At 39.9% G+C, this 19,679-nt stretch overlaps 1 protein-coding gene across 4 annotated transcripts in view; it reads right to left on the bottom strand.

Annotated features, from left to right (window-relative positions):
- MKX (mohawk homeobox) overlaps positions 1 to 14,710 on the bottom strand; it is an 89,246-nt gene extending 74,536 nt beyond the window's left edge. The window contains exon 1 of one of the 4 annotated variants that reach the window (XM_072154855.1): positions 14,405 to 14,710. In XM_072154855.1, coding sequence (XP_072010956.1) covers positions 14,405 to 14,431 — 27 coding nt within the window. In that variant the 5' untranslated portion in view covers positions 14,432 to 14,710. Of the gene's footprint in view, positions 1 to 5,669; positions 5,841 to 14,404 lie in introns of those variants that run through there. The other 3 variants (XM_072154852.1, XM_072154853.1, XM_072154854.1) reach the window with 3 other exon arrangements.
- Between the last annotated feature and the right edge of the window lie 4,969 nt (positions 14,711 to 19,679).

Below are 19,679 nucleotides of genomic sequence, written 5' to 3'. Positions count from 1 at the left end.
CGAGGCCAATTTAAAACAATCAGTGACCTGTTGCTATAAACCCTTTGGATCTGTTCACATTAGCATTATGACTTCTGTTTAATTGCCCAATGTCTGTTGAGATGGATCCATTTTCCAGCAGATTCTACTGGGCACTGACAGACCCCACAAACATTACTAGGGCCGGGTGGAGGTTCAGTATTTTTTATAAAACTATCACTGCCGACTATTCCTTCAAAAATAACAAAAAGTTCCACAACTTGATGCAGGGGGACAACAAAGATTCATGTAATCTCTTCATCCTCCATCTACCTCCCCCACCAGCCCCCATCCAGTGATGATGTTAGGAGGACGTATATTAAACACATCAAATCCCCGGAGAAGGCAATGATAAGATAATGAACAGAAAGAGAAAGCGGCTTATCCTGTCTGGAACAAGCTGACAATTTGGGATTTGTAAAGATCTGTCAAAGGAATTGCAGAAATTAAGGTCCATTGGCGGATACAAGGCGTTGCTGTGGAAAAACTAGTAAAATGCAACCATCCATGTTTAGGAATGCAGTATTTACATCAGCGCCTGTCATCCAAGGACTGTAATGTGGCACACAGGACCCTTAGGAAGTAAAAGAAGCGGATGGAAGACACAACTATTCACTCATTTGTCATTTGTTCCACTCAATTTGCGCGCCCCTCCCCCTATCTATTCTAAATTAGTGGATTTGTAATTCAAGAGGTTTACGTTCTAATGAAATTTTATAATTTTGCAGTCAACCCCTAAGACGGAAATCTCTGTAATTAACCGCAGACCTGATGCCTCGGTTCCACTGAGAAGTAATTAAATTTTAGCAAAAGTTGTGGAAGACTAAAAATATGGAGGAATAAGTCTGCAGTAGACAGAAGGAAAGTTTTTGGGTATTCATCATAACAGCAGAATGTGCTACCTGTGGTTTACATAGGACTGCAGTAAAAACTGAAGCTGCCGCTCAAGCAACGCGGCCTCTAATCGTTACATGACAAACTCAGCTCTGCTACATCTATATGACACGGCACAACACAGATGGATTTTACCATGCACTTGTCATAAAATCCCTGATCTACACAGAAATCAGCACCCAAAATAGTCCAATATAATTTTCAGATGTTTTTACATTCAAATTTATAAATTCAATTTACTTCCATTCTATCTATGAATAGTCCTCGAGCTAAATCCTGGATTTAATGATAAAGTTCAATGATAGATAACGATAAAATCCCAGAAACTTTGTAAAAATTAATTATTTATGTTTTATTTGTGACATTTTTTAAAAATATGTTTATTGCAACTAAATGCTATTTTTTAGTAGACGGAACTTATATAGATTTCAGCCCCAAACAACCCCAAAAGTTAGTGCCCAGCAATATATTTCTAGACACATCGGCGGATATATACGCGCACATTCACACAGTTATACTATAAAAATAACTGATACATCACAGTAACTATTATACACCTGTCACGTTGTATCAATCCTGGCCAGTCTTATAGTGGGATGTTTGTAGTCCTAGATACTTCTAAATCAAGAAAGAACGAGAAAGCCATAGAATTTTCTTTTCTAGTAGTCAGCCACTGATTTACTAGCATAGATCTAACAATGGATATTAATACAACATGTAGTATCCACAAAATAACAACTAAGAACCACAGTATTAAAAGTACAAAACCTCCATCTTTTACATTCACAATAAAGTCTAATAGTGATATAGCATCGACCTCTGCAGCAGCGCTGTACAAACAGCTAGTGGAAGGTGGGTGATTTACATAGACGAGAATGTATCCCCATCATTATAAATGGAGAGATAGATAGAGGATAGATAGATAAATTATAGATGATAGAGATGATAGATAAATGATAGATAATAGATGAAAGAGATAGGTAAAGAATAGATGGATAGATAGATAGATAGATAGATAGATAGATAGATAATAAATGGAGACATATGAGAGATAGAAATGAGATGTGTAAATGGCAATGTATAAACTTCTAGATAGTTATACTGTAGGGGATAGTAGCAAACTACTAGAAGTACTGGATAGATAGATAGATAGATAGATAGATAGATAAGAGAGTTGATAGATGATGGAAGATAGATTAATATTATGAGATACATAGATAGATGATACATAGATGATCAATAAATAGAGTGTAAAAAAAATTCTCCTCTTTAGAGATCCGTGCGACAATTTCAGGACTTTAATACCTGGATCCTAGTGTTAAATAAGGTGCAAGACAGGATAACTCATGCGCAGGGAACTTTGCGAGGCAAAAAAAAATGCGCTTATCCACTGCAAAGCCGAAAATTTAAGTCGCTAGAATTAGAGAAATAGAAAAGCCAAAAATTAGATAAATCCCCCTCTATGTTCTGTATGTAAATACTGTATATACCTTGTGTTCCGTTGTGTATTTGCTCATATTGTACATTATACAATGTATTTACCTGTATCAGCACATGTGTATATGATCTATTTATGTGTGTAACATAGGATTGATAGACTGATTGAGTGATCAATAGATAGAAAGGGGCCTTAATCCATATTGTTTCATCTCACAATGTTATTGCTCTGTAATTTTTACATTCTTTTGTATGTAACCAGTGTAAAGTACTGCCGAATATGTTGGCGCCATATAATATTCATTATTATGATATAGAAAGATATATGATAAATAAATAAGAGATAGATGTTATAAATAAATAGATACTGTAGATCCTGTACATCGAAACAGTAAAGAGATGTCATAAATAGATATATATAGACAGAAGATTTATTAATAGATAAACGGATTGATATAGATAGATGATCGATAAGTAGGAGACAGATTGATTCACAGATAGATAGAGGAGATAGATAGCAGATAAATAGGATATAGATAGATGATAGGATATAGATAGTTACATAGATAATAGATAGATATGAGATAGATAGATAGATAGATAGATAGATAGATAGATGATAGGATATAGATAGTTACATAGATAATAGATAGATAGGAGATAGATAGATGTTATAGATAGAATATTACACATGTACGAAGACATGTGTTTCATTATGAATATATATTTTTACATAGACAGATTTCTATATCCACATCTATACATGTAGTTTATGGGGGTCATTTATCCCATTCCCTGAGCTCTTTTTGCGCCTTTTGTGAGTCTATTTTTTTTTGTAGTTTTGCCTCTTATTATTATTATTATGAGCCTTATTAGACACAAATTATAAAAAAGGAGCAATTTTGTTGTGCAAATCATACCATTGCTTTTGCTAAGCATGGTCAGGACTGGCGCGTTATTGCACAATTATTGGCGCCCTTTTAGGCGCAAACATCTGGATGCAGGAGAAATACAAAGAAAAATTAGGCACAAACCAGGATCACTGCTACACGGCGAACTGCTGGAAAAAGGCGCAAAAAACTGAGCAAATACCCAAACGTCACTAAAATACAACCAAAAAACCAGGATGAGACTGAGGTTATTTGTTTGCCACCAGAACATTCTATTTCGGATCTGAAATAATCCCCCCACAATAGGCGCCACTATCCCGCTACTACTACAAGGTAATGAGGAATATTCCTCGCCGCCCCCCCAGATGCCCCCTTGGGATGGTTCGTGCGAGGCTCAGCCCCATGTCTCGAGTAGATCCTTGGGTTTCCTACACTCCAGATGAGCCTGCGCTGCCTTTGATCATTCCACCTCCTGGGAAGAGCCTCACAGTATTTCCAGTGTGAGATGCATTGATATATTACAGTGACCTCCCTTCATCCACCACCATCAACAACCTGCTGCAGCGTCAGCCCCCGGATCTCAGTGCGGTTTTACTGTGTTTAGATTGAAGTGGAGCAACATGAAAGGGCGGCCACTATAAATATTTGCAGGGATGTAATTCAGACGTTATTTGTCTGTTCTACATAAAATATGAGCCGCTGTCTGAATTCCCTGGACTGTTCTACTGTATACTACAATAATATCAACACCAACTTATTTGTGTACCCGTCCTACACTACACCAATGTGTGACCTCTATTTATAGGCCGCTACCTCTCCTGCTGGCCAAACCTCCTGGCACTACCCACTTATATCCACCGGTCACTTTACAAGCTGTCCGCAATCCCTGGAGCTCAGTACAGATGTAGCAGTGCTGAGTTTGTCATTGGCACTACTCATCATGACATCACACCATAAGGCTTGTTACCTGTCACCTTTACTACAGGTCATCCGTCATGTAGTATCTCAGCTCAAATGACACCATAAAAGGATACAATACAGCCCCAAATACTTAAAGGACACGTTCAGCTCTGCTACATCTGTGGTCTGCTACTCAATAGAGATCTGGATCTTACACATTCTAAACTGATTATACCTCCAGGTCTTTGCCAAATATCTTTCATCGCAAGATTTACTGCAAGAATCCGAATACATGTAACAAGTGACTTCTACATATGACAAGTGTATGTGATATATATTATATGATGTAGGTGAAAGGCGACGAGGGGGGGTGGGGATCCACAGCCGTGGCGAACTACAAAGCTCAGCATGACATACTATACTATAACCCACATATAGATTAATAACATCTCAGATGCTTATAATAGAGTCATATAAACACACATCATAATACAGACATCTATCTATATACAGATGTAGCAGAGCTGAATTTGCCATTTTCACAAGGCAGACCTAAAACACTGCAGCAACTCAACTCAGACACCTCTAAGAAGTAAGACGTTCAGCACTACTATGCCTGTACCTATTACTAGGCTTCCGAGGAAATTGGCTCTACAGTCTGTGTTACTTATCAAAGATGGGAAAATTAGATTGTAAGCTCTTCAGGGGCAAGAAAATATATAATACAAAGAGGCTACATGAGAATAGATACAGTATAAAACATCTCTCTAGCTGATACATGGATAGATCACAACACAAGTCAACGTGACTGTGTAAATGGCAATGTATAAACTTCTAGATACTGTAAGGGATAGTAGCAAACTACAAGAAGTACTGGATAGATCAATAATAGATAGATGAATATCAAAGAGAGTTGATAAATGATGAAAGGTCGATTCTTATTATGAGATACATAGAGAGATGATACATAGATGATCAATAAATGAGATGACAAAGTGGAAATATATGATATACATAGAAGAGTAACTATGACATAGATGGATAGATGGATAGATAGATAGATAGATAGATAGATAGATAGATAGATAGATAGATAGATAGATAGATGGATAGATAGATAGATAGATAGATAGATAGATAGATAGATGATAAAAGGATGGATAGATAGATAGATAGATAGATAGATAGATAGATAGATAGATAATAGACATATGTCAATATATGAAATAGATAGAAGATAGAGAAACATACATGAGATAGATAGATGATGGTATAGATATGAGTTTGATAGATACATAGAACAATATATATTATAGACTTGTTTCTAGATATGAGATAGATAAATAGATGTGAGATATATAAGAGATTGATAGAAATGAGATAGATATACAATAGATAATAGAGAGATGAGAGTGATACATACATGGAAAGATAGTTATAGATAAATGGATATGACAGGCAAATAATTACCATGTTTCCCCATAGATACATTCAGTATGTAGTGTATGGCCCCTATAAGTCCCGCATTACCTCCTTATGGCTGTCCTCCTGCTGTACACCAGTGATGAGGGAGAAGCATGGAGCGCAGTGTCAGTGCTGTGACCTGTAGTCCGCAGTGTGCGGCGCACATGTCCCAGCGCAGTGTGCTATGTGCTGCGCGCCCCGCACTGCGCATACACCAAGCGCCGCATGTTACCAGCCGCGCTGCCCAGACTGCGAACATCCAGCGCGGCCACAATACAGGCTCCGGGGCGGCGGCGGGAGGAGGCGGGTGTTACCCGCTACAGGGGACAGCCCCTACTACACTCATTACTGCAGGACTACTACCAGATGTGTGTGCGACTACTACTACTACTGTACTACCACTCTGTACTCTGCTTTTACTCCATATACTACTATATACTGTACAGCGCTAATGTATGTGACTACTACTGTATATACTACTATACCCTCTATATACTATACAGTGCTGATGTATGTGACTACTACTGTATATACTACTATACTCTCTATATACTATACAGTGCTAATGTATGTGACTGCTACTACTGTAAATACTACTATACACAGTATATATACTGTACAGTGCTAATGTATGTGACTTCTATTAGTACTCTATATACTACTATACACACTATATACTATACAGTGCTAACGTATGTGACTGCTACTACTACTGTATATACTACTATACAGAGTATATACTATATAGTGTTTACGTATGTGACTCCTACTATATTCTACTGCTACTGTATATACTACTATACACACTATATACTATACAGGGCTAATGTATGTGACTTCAACTACTACTACTGTATATACTACAATACACACTATGTACTATACAGTGCTAACGTATGTGACTGCTACTACTACTGTATATACTACTATACACACTATATACTATATAGTGTTTACATATGTGACTGCTACTATATTCTACTGCTACAGTATATACTACTATACATACTATATGCTATATAGTGTTTACGTATGTGACTGCTACTATTACGGTATACACTATTTTACACACTATATAGTGTGACTGTATACAATACTAATGTATATAAATGCAGTGTCTCCTGCCAATGCACAAATCAGGTATAAAGAGAGGCCAGTCTAGGCAAGGCAATGGCTAAGAGATCCTTGCTCTGTTTAGCAAGTATTGTAAATGAATGTCTTGCTTTGTAGTGTCTGTAATCCTGATGCTCCTCCCTTCCCTCTTGATGGTGCTGCCGCCTAAGGTGAGAGGCTCAACGTGCCTCATGGAAGGTGCACCCCTGGCTGACGCTATATTGTAAATTCTGTATATGGTACTGATGTATGTAAATGTGTGAAGAATGTGTGTCTATATTATAATATATGTGTGTGTATAGTACGACTAATACTACACTAGATACATACTACTAACACTATATATAATGTCTATATAGTACTAATGTATGTGAATGTTTTGTACTGTTGTAAATATGATTTAAATGTCTGCACTATAATATGTAACTAGTGTTTCCAGGTTTTATTTGCTTATTGCTGCTGACAGGTTCCCTTTAAATGAGCATTTGTTCATTTGTTTGCAAAACCTAGTCCCAGCTTGTAGCGCACTGGCTTTCCTGATTTGCGCCTAATTCGTCTTTGAACTGCGCCTGCTCCCAGATGTTGGTTCGTGATGTATCACTGATTTGCTCCAAAAAAAATGTGCCAAAAAACTGTTTGGTATAGGGTGTGTGAAAAAATTGCACCATCTAAAAAAAGAAAGAAAAAAACAGGCACAAATTGCACGAAGAAAGATAAATGTGGTCCTTAAAGGGGTTGGTCACTCTTTACATCTAGTGATTACTTTTGGGCTGTGTGCAGACTCTCCATGCTTCTTTGTTTACATGTCTGAGCTATGATGAGTAGAAGAAGCTGTAGTGAGAGAGTTATGACTCATCCTGCTCCCTCCCCCTCCCCTGTTCCTGTCTCTGTCAGTGAGGACGGACGGTGAGAATAAAGATACAGTGGGAGATGCAGTGAGAGAGAGGAAGTTGTGTATATATTTTTCTGAGAACAGAGAAAGCCTGAAGCTATGAAAGGAGGCAAAGACACGGGTACATATATGTGCAGACACATGTCTAATGGAAGAGATTTATTGAAAAGTGGCCAACCCCTTAGATACCTACTTTAGACTTGGTACCAAGTGAACCAAAGTGGTTCTACAGAGTCACATGTCCAAACTGCTTGGCAATGATGGGTCAAGACAAGCAGTGGGGGAAGAGACAACCACAGATCTTACAAATGCAAATGTTGTGGATTAGATGCGTTATGTGGAAAATCCACCGTGTAAGGCTACATGCACGGGATGTATGCCCACCGTACCGTGGTACGGTGGGGATACATCGGCGCCGGGAAGAGGAGGAGGGGGAGAGCGATGCTCACCCCCGCCCCTCTCCATAGAGTAAAACATAGAGCCCGGCGCCGTATTCAGTAGAAAGATAGGACAAATCCTATCTTTCTGCGGGCTACGGAACGGTACGATGCCACACGTGTATTGCGGTGTATGGGGTGCGTTTATACATTGGCCATATATACGTCCCCCATACGTTCATTCGCTCGTGTGAATGTAGCCTAACACAGTAGAAGTGAAGTGAATGGGATTCAGAAAAAGTTATGTAGAAATGCCGTTTTTTTTCTGTATGGAAAGTGTGTGATTAATTTATTGACTGTGTGACTTTTTTTGCGTTGTATTTGTCTGCGTTTTTTTCATTGTGAATTTTTTCAGAAAATCCACATCAAATCTGCATCATGCAGCTATTTGCTAGAAATCGCTGAAGATAAGGTGTAAAAAGAGGTGAACATAACATGAATCCACACAAAAACTGCTCATTAAAACCATTAATGTTGGGAGATTTATCAGAAGTGTCTGAGGTAAAACTGTTCTGGTTGTCCATGGCAACCAATCAGAGCTCAGCTTTCATTTTCCCACAGTTGTTTAGAAAATTAAAGCTGAGCTCTGATTGGTTCCCATGAGCAACTAGAACAGTTTTACCTCAGACATTTCTGATCTCCCACCCCATTTGTATTTTACAGAGATTTAGGCCCCATGCCCACAAACATATGTGGGACCGATATCTGGCTGCACAATTTGTGGCTGGACTTTGGTCCCTATAGACTCCTGTGGTGCCCGGCCATGGTATAGTGAAAACACACGTGTATCACCATACCGTTGACGGGAAAAAATACAGAGCGCGCTCTATTATTCACAAATTTACGGTAGTGAACCACTTGTTAATATGGAGAGGGGAGGGGTGAGCAGCGCAATAAGTTACTGTCTAAACTGCTGTGTTGTTACTTTGTGGTAAATAAATGGGTTTTGGTTGTAGTTTGCACTTGCTCTATAAACTTTCGGCCATCACTGATCTATAGTAGTGACCTCTGACCTCTGCCTTGGCTACTTCTGCACAAGGTTAGTGCAGTTGACTTCATCATTACCTCCAGCCCAGTAATACTATAAGAAAACTGACAATTTCTACTATAGGTCGGCAATATCCAACACGTGGCTGTCTTACAAAAGAACTAAAACTCCGAGCATAGTAAGAGTAAAGTTTGCTTCGCACAGGGATGCTCTGTCTGAGGCATGGACTGTGTGATGATCCCATTTTATGGTTATTGGTTATGATGCAAGGAGTCCCTGCATCCACATGGGACAAGTGCTCCTTACGGTCATGATATTGTCAGCCTGGCATGGTTGTCCTGGACCTGCATGGATCCTTGCATCATACAGTATATATAAATGTGTGTTTTCTGCACATTAAATGGGTCCACCACACGGTTCATGTATCACAGTGTGAACACGCTTGTCTGTAGTAGGTCCCAGTGATGTATTACAGTCACCTGTCCCCCAGTGCTCACCCATCACTCTCTCCTTCTCCCCCTTCTTTCTGCTTTGTCTGTATCTGGCTAAGTGAACTCCTTCCACTACTGGGAGATCTATAGAGAACAGAGCGATTCTGACATAAAGAAATGTACATTGTTTTCTCAGTGAACCCGAGATCCTTCAGCTCCTTCCAAAGTAAACTCCAAACTCAACTCCAACAACAATGGCTGAAGATTAGCAAAATCCCCGGGCTCACCATGCTGGATATACCTTCATTATTAGGAGCCGCCATTCCCCGCCTGCCTCTATGTATACAAATTACATAACAGAATTACATTACAGCCCACGGATACTTTATGTCTTCATGTGGCAGACGCTAAACTCTATACACACATGGGGACCATATTCATGCCATGCATTTCCATTGCACAGGTCATATATATATATATATATATATATATATATATATATATATATATATGTAGCATGTCCTAAAGACAGGTTACATGCAATAATAAATTATGTTTATTGTTATATGACTTTTATAGGCCAGGGGTGCATGTAGCATAATCAATACACCACAGCTAGCTGTGGTAGCTAGCAGTCACTCACTACTTTATACAGTCTCTGTATACATTGGACATGGACTACCTGCAGCATTAAATGATTTACGCTTCAGGTTTAGAATCTGCAGCATGTCAAATACTGCTGCGGATTCTTAGTGTAGAACTCAACCTCAACTCTTCCCCCCACCGCCATGGCGTGGCTAAAGCAATCGTTCTTGAATGAGTTGTTCCAAGACTTCATCCATTTCAGACTGTTTAAAGGGTACTCTCTGCAGTGAACAGTCTCTTAAAGGGGTTGTCCAGTCACAACAATTTAGCTCCTATCCACAGGAGGAAGTTAAAGAGTGTTTGTTGCACCCCAAAAGAATGGAGCAGGCAGTTGCACATGCGTGCTGCTTCTCCATTCACTGTCCATGGAACTGATAGAGATAGCTGGGTACAGGGCTTGGATATCTCCATTAGTGCCATAGAGATGAATAGAGCAGCAGGGAGTATGATAATAATCTTTATCTATATGGCGCCATCATATTCCATAGTGCTTCATAGATTAGTGGGGAACATATACAAATAAAATAATAGGAGTGATGGCCCCGCTCATAAGAGCTCGCATGTGTGACTGTCTGCTACTTTAATCTTACAGTGTGAGTACAATGGATCTCGTGATCCGAGGGGGGTCCCATCACTGAGTGCCCCACTAATTAGCAATTTAGCATCTATCCTGTGGATAGAGAATAATGGGGCTTATTTACTAAGGGTCCGCGGATCGCATTTCTGTCGGACTTCCCAACATCTTCGGGATTTGCGCCGCTGTGACAGTGATTGAGCAAGGGATTGTGTCGCACGCGATAGGATTTTGGCCCACGCGACAGCTTTCATGCGACAGAAATTGGGGGGCGGACGATCAGACTGATTTGGACTGAGCGCTGGATTTAAAGGAAACCTACCACTTAAAAGTGGTAGGTTTAGACACATATACATGGCACCAGCTCAGGGTGAGCTGGTGCCAGAGCATATTTTTGTTAGGGGAACAAAGCCCCTATCGCAGTTTTATGAGTTATATTAACTTATAACTCGGCGCACCGCACTTGGGCACGGCGCACCATGCGCGTGCCCGTGCGTGCGCCGGATTCTAAAGTGCTGGAGAGCCGGTGACGTCACCGATCTCTCCGGCACACGCACGCCTGCGCAACTTAGCACGGGGAAACAGGCCGTGCTAAGTTGCGCAGGCGTGCGTGTGCCGGAGAGATCGGTGACGTCACCGGCTCTCCAGCACTTTAGAATCCGGCGCACGCACGGGCACGCGCATGGTGCGGCGTGCCCAAGTGCGGTGCGCCGAGTTATAAGTTAATATAACTTATAAAACGGTGATAGGGGCTTTGTTCCCCTAACAAAAATATGCTCTGGCACCAGCTCACCCTGAGCTGGTGCCATGTATATGTGTCTAAACCTACCACTTGTAAGTGGTAGGTTTCCTTTAAGATTCTAATTGTGTTGCATCCAATGCACTTACATGCACCGGGAAGAAGAAGGTGGACTCTGTCGGACCTGAGCGGGGAAGTGACACATGCAGGATATCAGGCGTACAATCTTCGTGAATCGTGGCACAGTGCATTATCGTCGGACAATGCACTTTCGGGAACTCCAAGGGACTGGGTAAGTAAATGTGCCCCAATGTGTTGTTACAGGTTAACCCCTTTATAAGGGTATTCCAAAGAAAGATTATTATACAATGTTTTTGGAATATCCAAATATAATCTTATGTTTCTATTCCTCATTATTTTTAAGACCTCTGCTTGCTGTTACTACCAGGACAATCTGTGGTCAGTCCGTGAATAACGGACCATGCGCTGAATGTATTTTACAGACCAACGACATTTTAGACGATGTAACTCCGAGCATCATAGTGATGTATAATAAGAAGAGTCCCTGCTTCCCTTCTTTGCTCATAGAAGCAGCTGCTGTTTTGAATGAAAGAAAATTCTCCTTGGGGTATATGTATCTTAGTTTTGGCTTTTTTTTCTTTTGCTGATTTTCTGCTGCTCAGATGTGTCTTAGGAGTTGTTCCCTTTTAATACATCTGAGTTTAGGTCTCTAGTGAATTTTCAACTTTTTGAACAGAATTTGTAAAAAGACCTCAAAAAGTTGTAAACAGCGCCAAGCTATTGCCTAAACTTGCCAAGAGCAGGCATGGATATACTCTAAATTGGCGACTTTTGTTCAAAAAGTCGCGACTTCCACATATGTAATAGAATAACAACACAAGGAACACTGCAGAAAATTAGACCATGGCGAACTTTGAAGGCAGATTTTCTTAGGAGCAAAAAACGTGCACACACGCCATAAAATATCGCAAAAACTGGAGTAAAAGCCAAAACAAAGGTACATGTCCCCCTTGTATATATGATGTGTACAGTATTTCTGCTTGCATATAAGGCACAAATTAAAATTCCACACACTTATTCCCATTTTACTAACTTTGCTAAAGTTATAGAAAGGTTTTGGTTTTTGGTTCAATTAATCTAAAATTATCTGCCCCAAAATGATGGGGTTACTAACACCCAAATTCTGGCATGTAAGTATTTACTAATCTCTGGTCTCGGGTAATGATTCTGAAAATCATCCTTCTTTCATGTTGAACCCCTCATAATCTTGTTGTCTTCTGAGGAAACCCTGTTCTAAAGAGCCCTGCCCTAGGGAATCCACATAGTAACATCAGCACTAGTACAAATCTCCTGTCCTGACTTCATGGTATCAGCCTGGAGTAAGGGCTGTGCAGCTCATACTGGATTGTCTGGACTCTATACAAGTAGATCCACCTGTCAGCTATGGGAATAATATAATGTTCACCCTTTATATTTAACCAAGAAATGTCTGTGTTCACTGACAGCAAGAAGAGATCTTGAAAACAGTCAACAAATATATGAAAAAGTAGCGTAAGCTCATAACCAATAAATGTCTGTATTCACTGACAGCAAGCAGAGATCTTGAAAACGGTCAACAAATATATGAAAAAGTAGCGTAAGCTCATAACCAATAAATGTCTGTATTCACTGACAGCAAGCAGAGATCTTGAAAACGGTCAACAAATAAATGAAAAAGTTGTATAAACTCATAATGCCCACATTGTAACACTAATAGAAAGATTGATTTTAAGAACAATTAACCTTCTATAGACATATTTTTACATAACGCAAATCCATTTGTGGACCCTACAATAACTCCGGTGGGAAAGGGGTTCATAAATCTGCTCCTTAGGACACAGCAACAAGACCTGTCACTTTGATAATAGGCAAAACCAACTGATTACTTATTGCTCTAAAATAATGGGCAAAATAGTAAAATATATACAATAATTATAATAAATTTACCAGCTCCTATTATGGGTTTATAATAAAAATTGGATTTTAATTTATTGACAAAAATAGTTGCATGGTGAACTTCAACTTGTGACTGATTCATTATATGTAAAGTATATGTATAATATATGTATAGGGATCTGGAAGATGTTCTAATTGGAATTATGGATAATTATAATGGAATTACTAATTGAACAACAAAAATTGTAGTAATTCAAATGATTATTTTAGATATGTAGTAATGAAACAGTGTAATACTGAAATATAACAGAACAGAATAGTATAGTAATATAATATTAATAATATAAAAGCATCAATAATAGTAGAGCTAGTAGAGTCATCAGATCAAGATAGATAATAGTAGAGTCATCAGATCAAGATAATGCTGGGTGCAAATGAGAGAATAGTTTCTACAAACACAAAAGTAAAAATAGATGGTAGATAATAAATATGTGATAGAAAAGATTGATAATTAATATGTGATAGATACTGAATTAGAATTAGATAATGTTATATATATATATATATATATATATATATATATGTATCACAGGAGCAGATGATGGATATTTCGTTCCATCTATATACCATCTATCCAGGGCTATGAAGATTTATAAGAATTCTCCTTCTTTTACGTAGTTACACATTACTGCAAATTCGTTTATAATCCAAAAAACTAGATATAATAATATAATTTCAGATTATATATACTATACCCTTCATCGCCATCGAATATAACAGGGAATGCCATGAATAGTCTGTGTTTCTCCAGTAGTGGCTTCATCAGTACCCAATGACATCATATAATAGTAATTAAATCTCATGCATCTATATGATCATCAGGAAACTATCGTCACACTTCGCCTGACGGGTTAATGGTGATCGATTGTTCTGATCGGCGATGTAAGGCGATAGAATTGCCAGGAGAGACGATGTCGCCTTCCCCGGGTTGTTAGGACACAATACACACTGCAGGATAGGACTCACCCGGGACGAGGCGGCCGCTGCACACATCGGGGCTCCCGGAGAGGCTGCACACACTGCTGCTGCTGCACTCCTATACACAGAGACTGCACAGCAGATAAGAGACTGCTCCAAGAGACTGCACAGAGGACAAGAGACTGCTCCAAGAGACTGCACACAAGACAAGATGCTGCAATCCCTAGACTGAGATCCTGAGATTGCACAGCAGATAAGAGACTGCTCCAAGAGACTGCACACAAGACAAGAGACTGCTCCAAGAGACTGCACACAAGACAAGATGCTGCAATCCCTAGACTGAGATCCTGAGATTGCACAGCAGATAAGAGACTGCTCCAAGAGACTGCACACAAGACAAGAGACTGCTCCAAGAGACTGCACACAAGACGAGATGCTGCAATTCCTAGACTGAGATCCTGAGATTGCACATCAGACAAGAGACTGCTTCCAGAGACTGCACAGAAGCTAAGAGACTGCACACAAGACAAGAGGCTGCAATCCTAAAATTGAAATCCTGAGACTGCACAGCCGATTAGAGACTGATCCAAGAGACTGCAATCCCCAGACTGAGATCCTGAGACTGCACAGCAGATAAGAGATCCAGGACCTGGACAGGCTACCAGTGCACTCCCACATGTGTCTATCCTGAGTGTCCTGTATACAGATCTCATGACTGTATTCACATGTGGGTAGTGTTATGTGTGTGTATGAGGTATATACATGTAGCCTCCCTGATGAATTATGTGTGATACATACATGTATTGTGTTAGTTGTATGTTATTACGTATGTGTTGTGTGTGAAATATGCAATATCTGTCTATTATATATGTATTATGTGTGTAGCATACATGTATGTTTTATGTTTGTATTAAATATGTCATGAATATGTCCATGAATGGTGTCTTATGTGTGTGTAGTATAAATGTATTCTGTATTTGGGAAATATATGTATTTTGTGTGTCTTGTATACAGTCAGTCCTTGACACCCAACATACAGATGACCCCTAGTTACAGACAGACCTCTCTCCCCACTGTGACATTTGGATGCTGGTAATTTGATGAAATTTAGTCCAAGGCTTCAATGGTGATCCATAAGGTGTCTGCAGTGAAATATTATAGTTAATCCTTGTTCTCTCATCAACCCACGATTTTGTAAAACCTAATTGTCACAAGGAACAAAAAATATATTGGCTGGAGTTACACTTACAAAATATTCCAATTCCGACTTACATACAAATTCATCTGAAGAGCAAATCTAAAGAACCTATCCTGTATGTAACCAGGCGACTGTATTAGTATTTTGTGTTTCTAGTATATATATATGTATTGTGTGTGTAAGAGATATACAATACGATAAAACTTTAAACCTTTAATAATCCCCAAAAAAGGAAATTATATGTATGAGATAGCTAAAATGATTTTTTTTATCCTGTGTTCAACCTTATTTAATGCTAGAATCTCGGTCTTAAAGTGGTGTTCCCATTTCGGCAAATTAATGTTATTGTTTGTATGATGAAAAATTATACAATTTTCCAATATACTTATTGTATCAATTCCCCATGGTTCTCTAGATCTCTGCTTGCTGTCATTCTATAGAAAGCTTCTATGTTACTTCCAGTGGAGGGAAATCTGACCATGGTCACACAGGTGCACGGCTCGTTATATCACACGGCTCTGATTACTCTCTGATACTAACGAGCCGTGCACCTGTGTGACCATGGTCGGATTTTTGTCCACTGGAAATAGACAATGAAGCTTTCTATAGCACGACAGCAAGCAGAGATGTAGAAAACGGTGAGGAATTGATACAGAAAGTATATTGGAAAATTGTAGAACGTTTCATCACACAAACAATAACAATTATTTGCTGAAATGGGAACACACCTTTAAAGTCCTTAAATTCTCGCACAGTGGCCATAAAATGGCCGCAGATTGTGGGTCATGTGATCTCTATTTGTCCAAGAGCAATCACCCTGCCAGGACCTTATGATATTATTCATAAATACAAGATTAAGGTCCTGGCAGTGTGATTTATATAGGACTTTGTTCTTATGACTCCTGGTGGTCCCAGTAGTCAGACCTCCAGTGATCAGACATAAATGCGCTTTCCTACTGTATCTAGTAGACAAAACCTTTAAGAAAGACAAATACAGTTCTCAGACAACACAATTGATACATGACCCCCATTAATTACTACACAGAAAATGAATGACTTAATTTAAGCGTCTTTGATCTTAAATACCAAAACAGAGAGGAAACATTAGCCGTCTGGGTGGGTGGTAAAATACTAGTTAATGATGGAAAAGCTGAGATGAGGAGATAATGGGGGGAAAGTGAATGTGGGGGCGTTAATGGAACCAATCCCCGATGTGATACAAACAACTTGTAACATTATGAGGGTCTACACTGGAAGGAGGAAAGGGAGAGGGATACATTGTAGCTTTGTGAGATTTCCACACTAGGAAAGACCTTGTGTTGTAGGTAACACAATAATACCAATATAATCCGTCTAATAGTATAAACATCAATCACATTTATCAATGTGATTCACCCTTCATCATAAATCACATCTTTAGACACAGTGGGGCAGATTTACTTACCCGGTCCATTCGCGATCCAGCGGCGCGTTCTCTGCGGTGGATTCGGGTCCGGCTGGGATTCATTAAGGTAGTTCCTCTGCCGTCCACCAGGTGGCGCTGCTGCGCTGGAAAGCATCGGAACGCCCTGGAGTTCACCGAGCCGGGCTGAGTGAAGGTAAGTGCAAGCTCCGCAACAGATTTTTTGTTTTAAATGCTGCGGTTTTTCCGAATCCGTCGGGTTTTCGTTCGGCCACGCCCCCCGATTTCCGTCACGTGCATGCTAGCGCCGATGCGCCACAATCCGATTGCGTGCGCCAAAATCCCGGGGCAATACAGGGGAAATCGGCACAAATCGGAAATATTCGGGTAACACGTCGGGAAAATGCGAATCGGGCCCTTAGTAAATGACCCCCATTTTCCTAATTTAAAGGGACACTGGCATCAGGTCTTACTCCACTGAACAGGTCGGGTATGAAATGTCTTTTATAGAATTTTCTCTTTTATGTTAAATCTCACCTGTTTACATATAAAAAAAAATCTCCTCCACGGTCATGTGACAATGAGCAGAGAAGAGACAGAAATGAGCCACTTTTACAGGCCAGGGGGGAGACTTACTTCAGATGTCCATACATCTGAAACAACCTGGAAACTACTTTTAGGGTTTTTTTGCCTGTTTTTAATTAAGATAATTGGGAAAACCGGACAAAAACTCATGCGTTTTTTAACGGACTGAAAAAGGACTAAAAATGGGTTCAAAACGCCACTTGTCACACCACCCTTAGAGTCATGATAAAAATAAGCAGGGCCGGTGCCAGCACTGGGCATACCCGGGCAAGTGTCGGGGCCAGGGCTGCTGGGGGGGGCTCACATAAGGCTGGACTTAAGAAATCCATGGGGGGTGAGGGGGGCTGTATCTAATGAATCCATGGGGGGTGAGGGGGGTTTATATAAAATAACCATGAGGGGGCTGGTTGGGTTGAGAAACTAGTAAATATTTTAGGGAACAGGAGACTGTTCAGTTTCTGATTTAATGCCACAATGTGAGTTTACTGCAAAGGGGCCCGCTGAGGCTCTGTCACCCAGGAGCCTACTGATACCTGGAGCCAACCCTGAAGATAACAATCTCCTGTTTCAGGCTTGTGGTTCTGTGAGCTACAGAACCTGAGATACAGACAGTTAAAGACATAAACCCAGATTTATTAATTATTATTATTATTATTTGCGCCAGTTTTCTGCCTGACTTTACACTGAAAAGAACGTGCAAACTGCTCGCAGATGTGTTTATAAAGAGTCTGCGCCAGTTTTTTGTTGCGGCTGCTCTGTGTCCAGCACACCACAAAATTCTGCACATTAAGGGACGTTCCGGTGCAGAGTCAAACTGTACAACTTATTTATTACTGCAACTCCACAGAATTGTATTGTACGCTCTATGTTAAAGGTGCACTAAATAAAAGTTGGTGCACACTTCCGGAGCAGTGCAGGGGGCGCCAGATTATTGAATACTGTGCGCCAGTTTTGATGAATTGCCGCACTCTGCACATAGTTTGCACAAATTTTGTCAAATGTGAGCCATAGTTGAGAATGTGATCTTCAGATAAAACATTTTTTTGGCACTATTTTGCAACTTTTTGGGGTGCAGGCTAAGCTCCGGCACTTAGTGGTTCTGAGTATCTGCACCTTATCTGACATTGTGAATGGGTGCGTTGCAGATGATTTCACTGCATCTATCATTATTTTGCGCCTAAAAAGTAGCAGAAAAAAAAAAAAGAAAAAACTCACCTGCTCTAAACAGCTGCACTTGGAAAAAAAAACTCCCTATTCATTACTGGATAAAATGTCTTCGCTTACAAAATGAAAATGTAACACTATGCAACATGAAAAATACTTCATTGTCTTTCTTTTATATGGCCTCAAGTAACGACTTCATCATTTTCTATAGGATCATCTTTTTGAGTGGATTTTTGTCTTAAAGGGGTTTTCCCATGAATCAAAGATAGGCCCTATCCAACAACAACAAACATAAATTACAAGGCAAGAAAAGGAACAAAACAGGTGCAAAAAAGGAGACACAATGGGACTTATTTATTAATGGTCTGCGGATCGCACTTTCGTCTAATTTTCAAAGTATTTAAGAGGTGTTTGTGTCACAAAGGATCAGATTGTGGCGCAGCTGCGCTGGCTTCCGTGTGCCACAGAAATGGGGGGCGGGCCGTCGGATGATTCGACTTATTCAGACTGAGCGCAGGATTTAACTTTCGATTTGTGTGGCAAGCCCAAGCATTTACATGCACCGGGAAGAAGAAGGTGAACTCCGGTGGACCTGAGCGGGGAAGTGACACATGCAGGATATCGGGCGCACAATCTTTGTGAATTTGCGGCAGAGTGCATTATCGGCAGATACACTCTGTACTTCATGAACTCCTCCGGACAGGTAAGTATGTGTGCCCCAGTGTGATTAATGTCCCCTCCAGTTCCCACCTATTTATTCACCTGCCTGTAGCTCACAGATCCACTAGCCTCATGAGTTATGATAGATAAGATTATTATCCTTTAATTGGTACAAGAGCCCAAAATAGGTCTCTTCTGCCTCTAAAAGTGACCCATCTCAGGCAAAAATTGCTCATAATAATCTGACTTTGGAGCAGTTCTTTTTGTAAGTAAATGGGCAACATTACACATAAAAGAAGAAATTCTAGAAAGGA

This window comes from Engystomops pustulosus, chromosome 5, assembly GCF_040894005.1.
Source record: "Engystomops pustulosus chromosome 5, aEngPut4.maternal, whole genome shotgun sequence".
NCBI lineage: Eukaryota > Metazoa > Chordata > Amphibia > Anura > Leptodactylidae > Engystomops > Engystomops pustulosus.
Note: the sequence above shows the minus strand (reverse complement) of the source record. Positions and strands in the feature narration are given on the sequence as shown.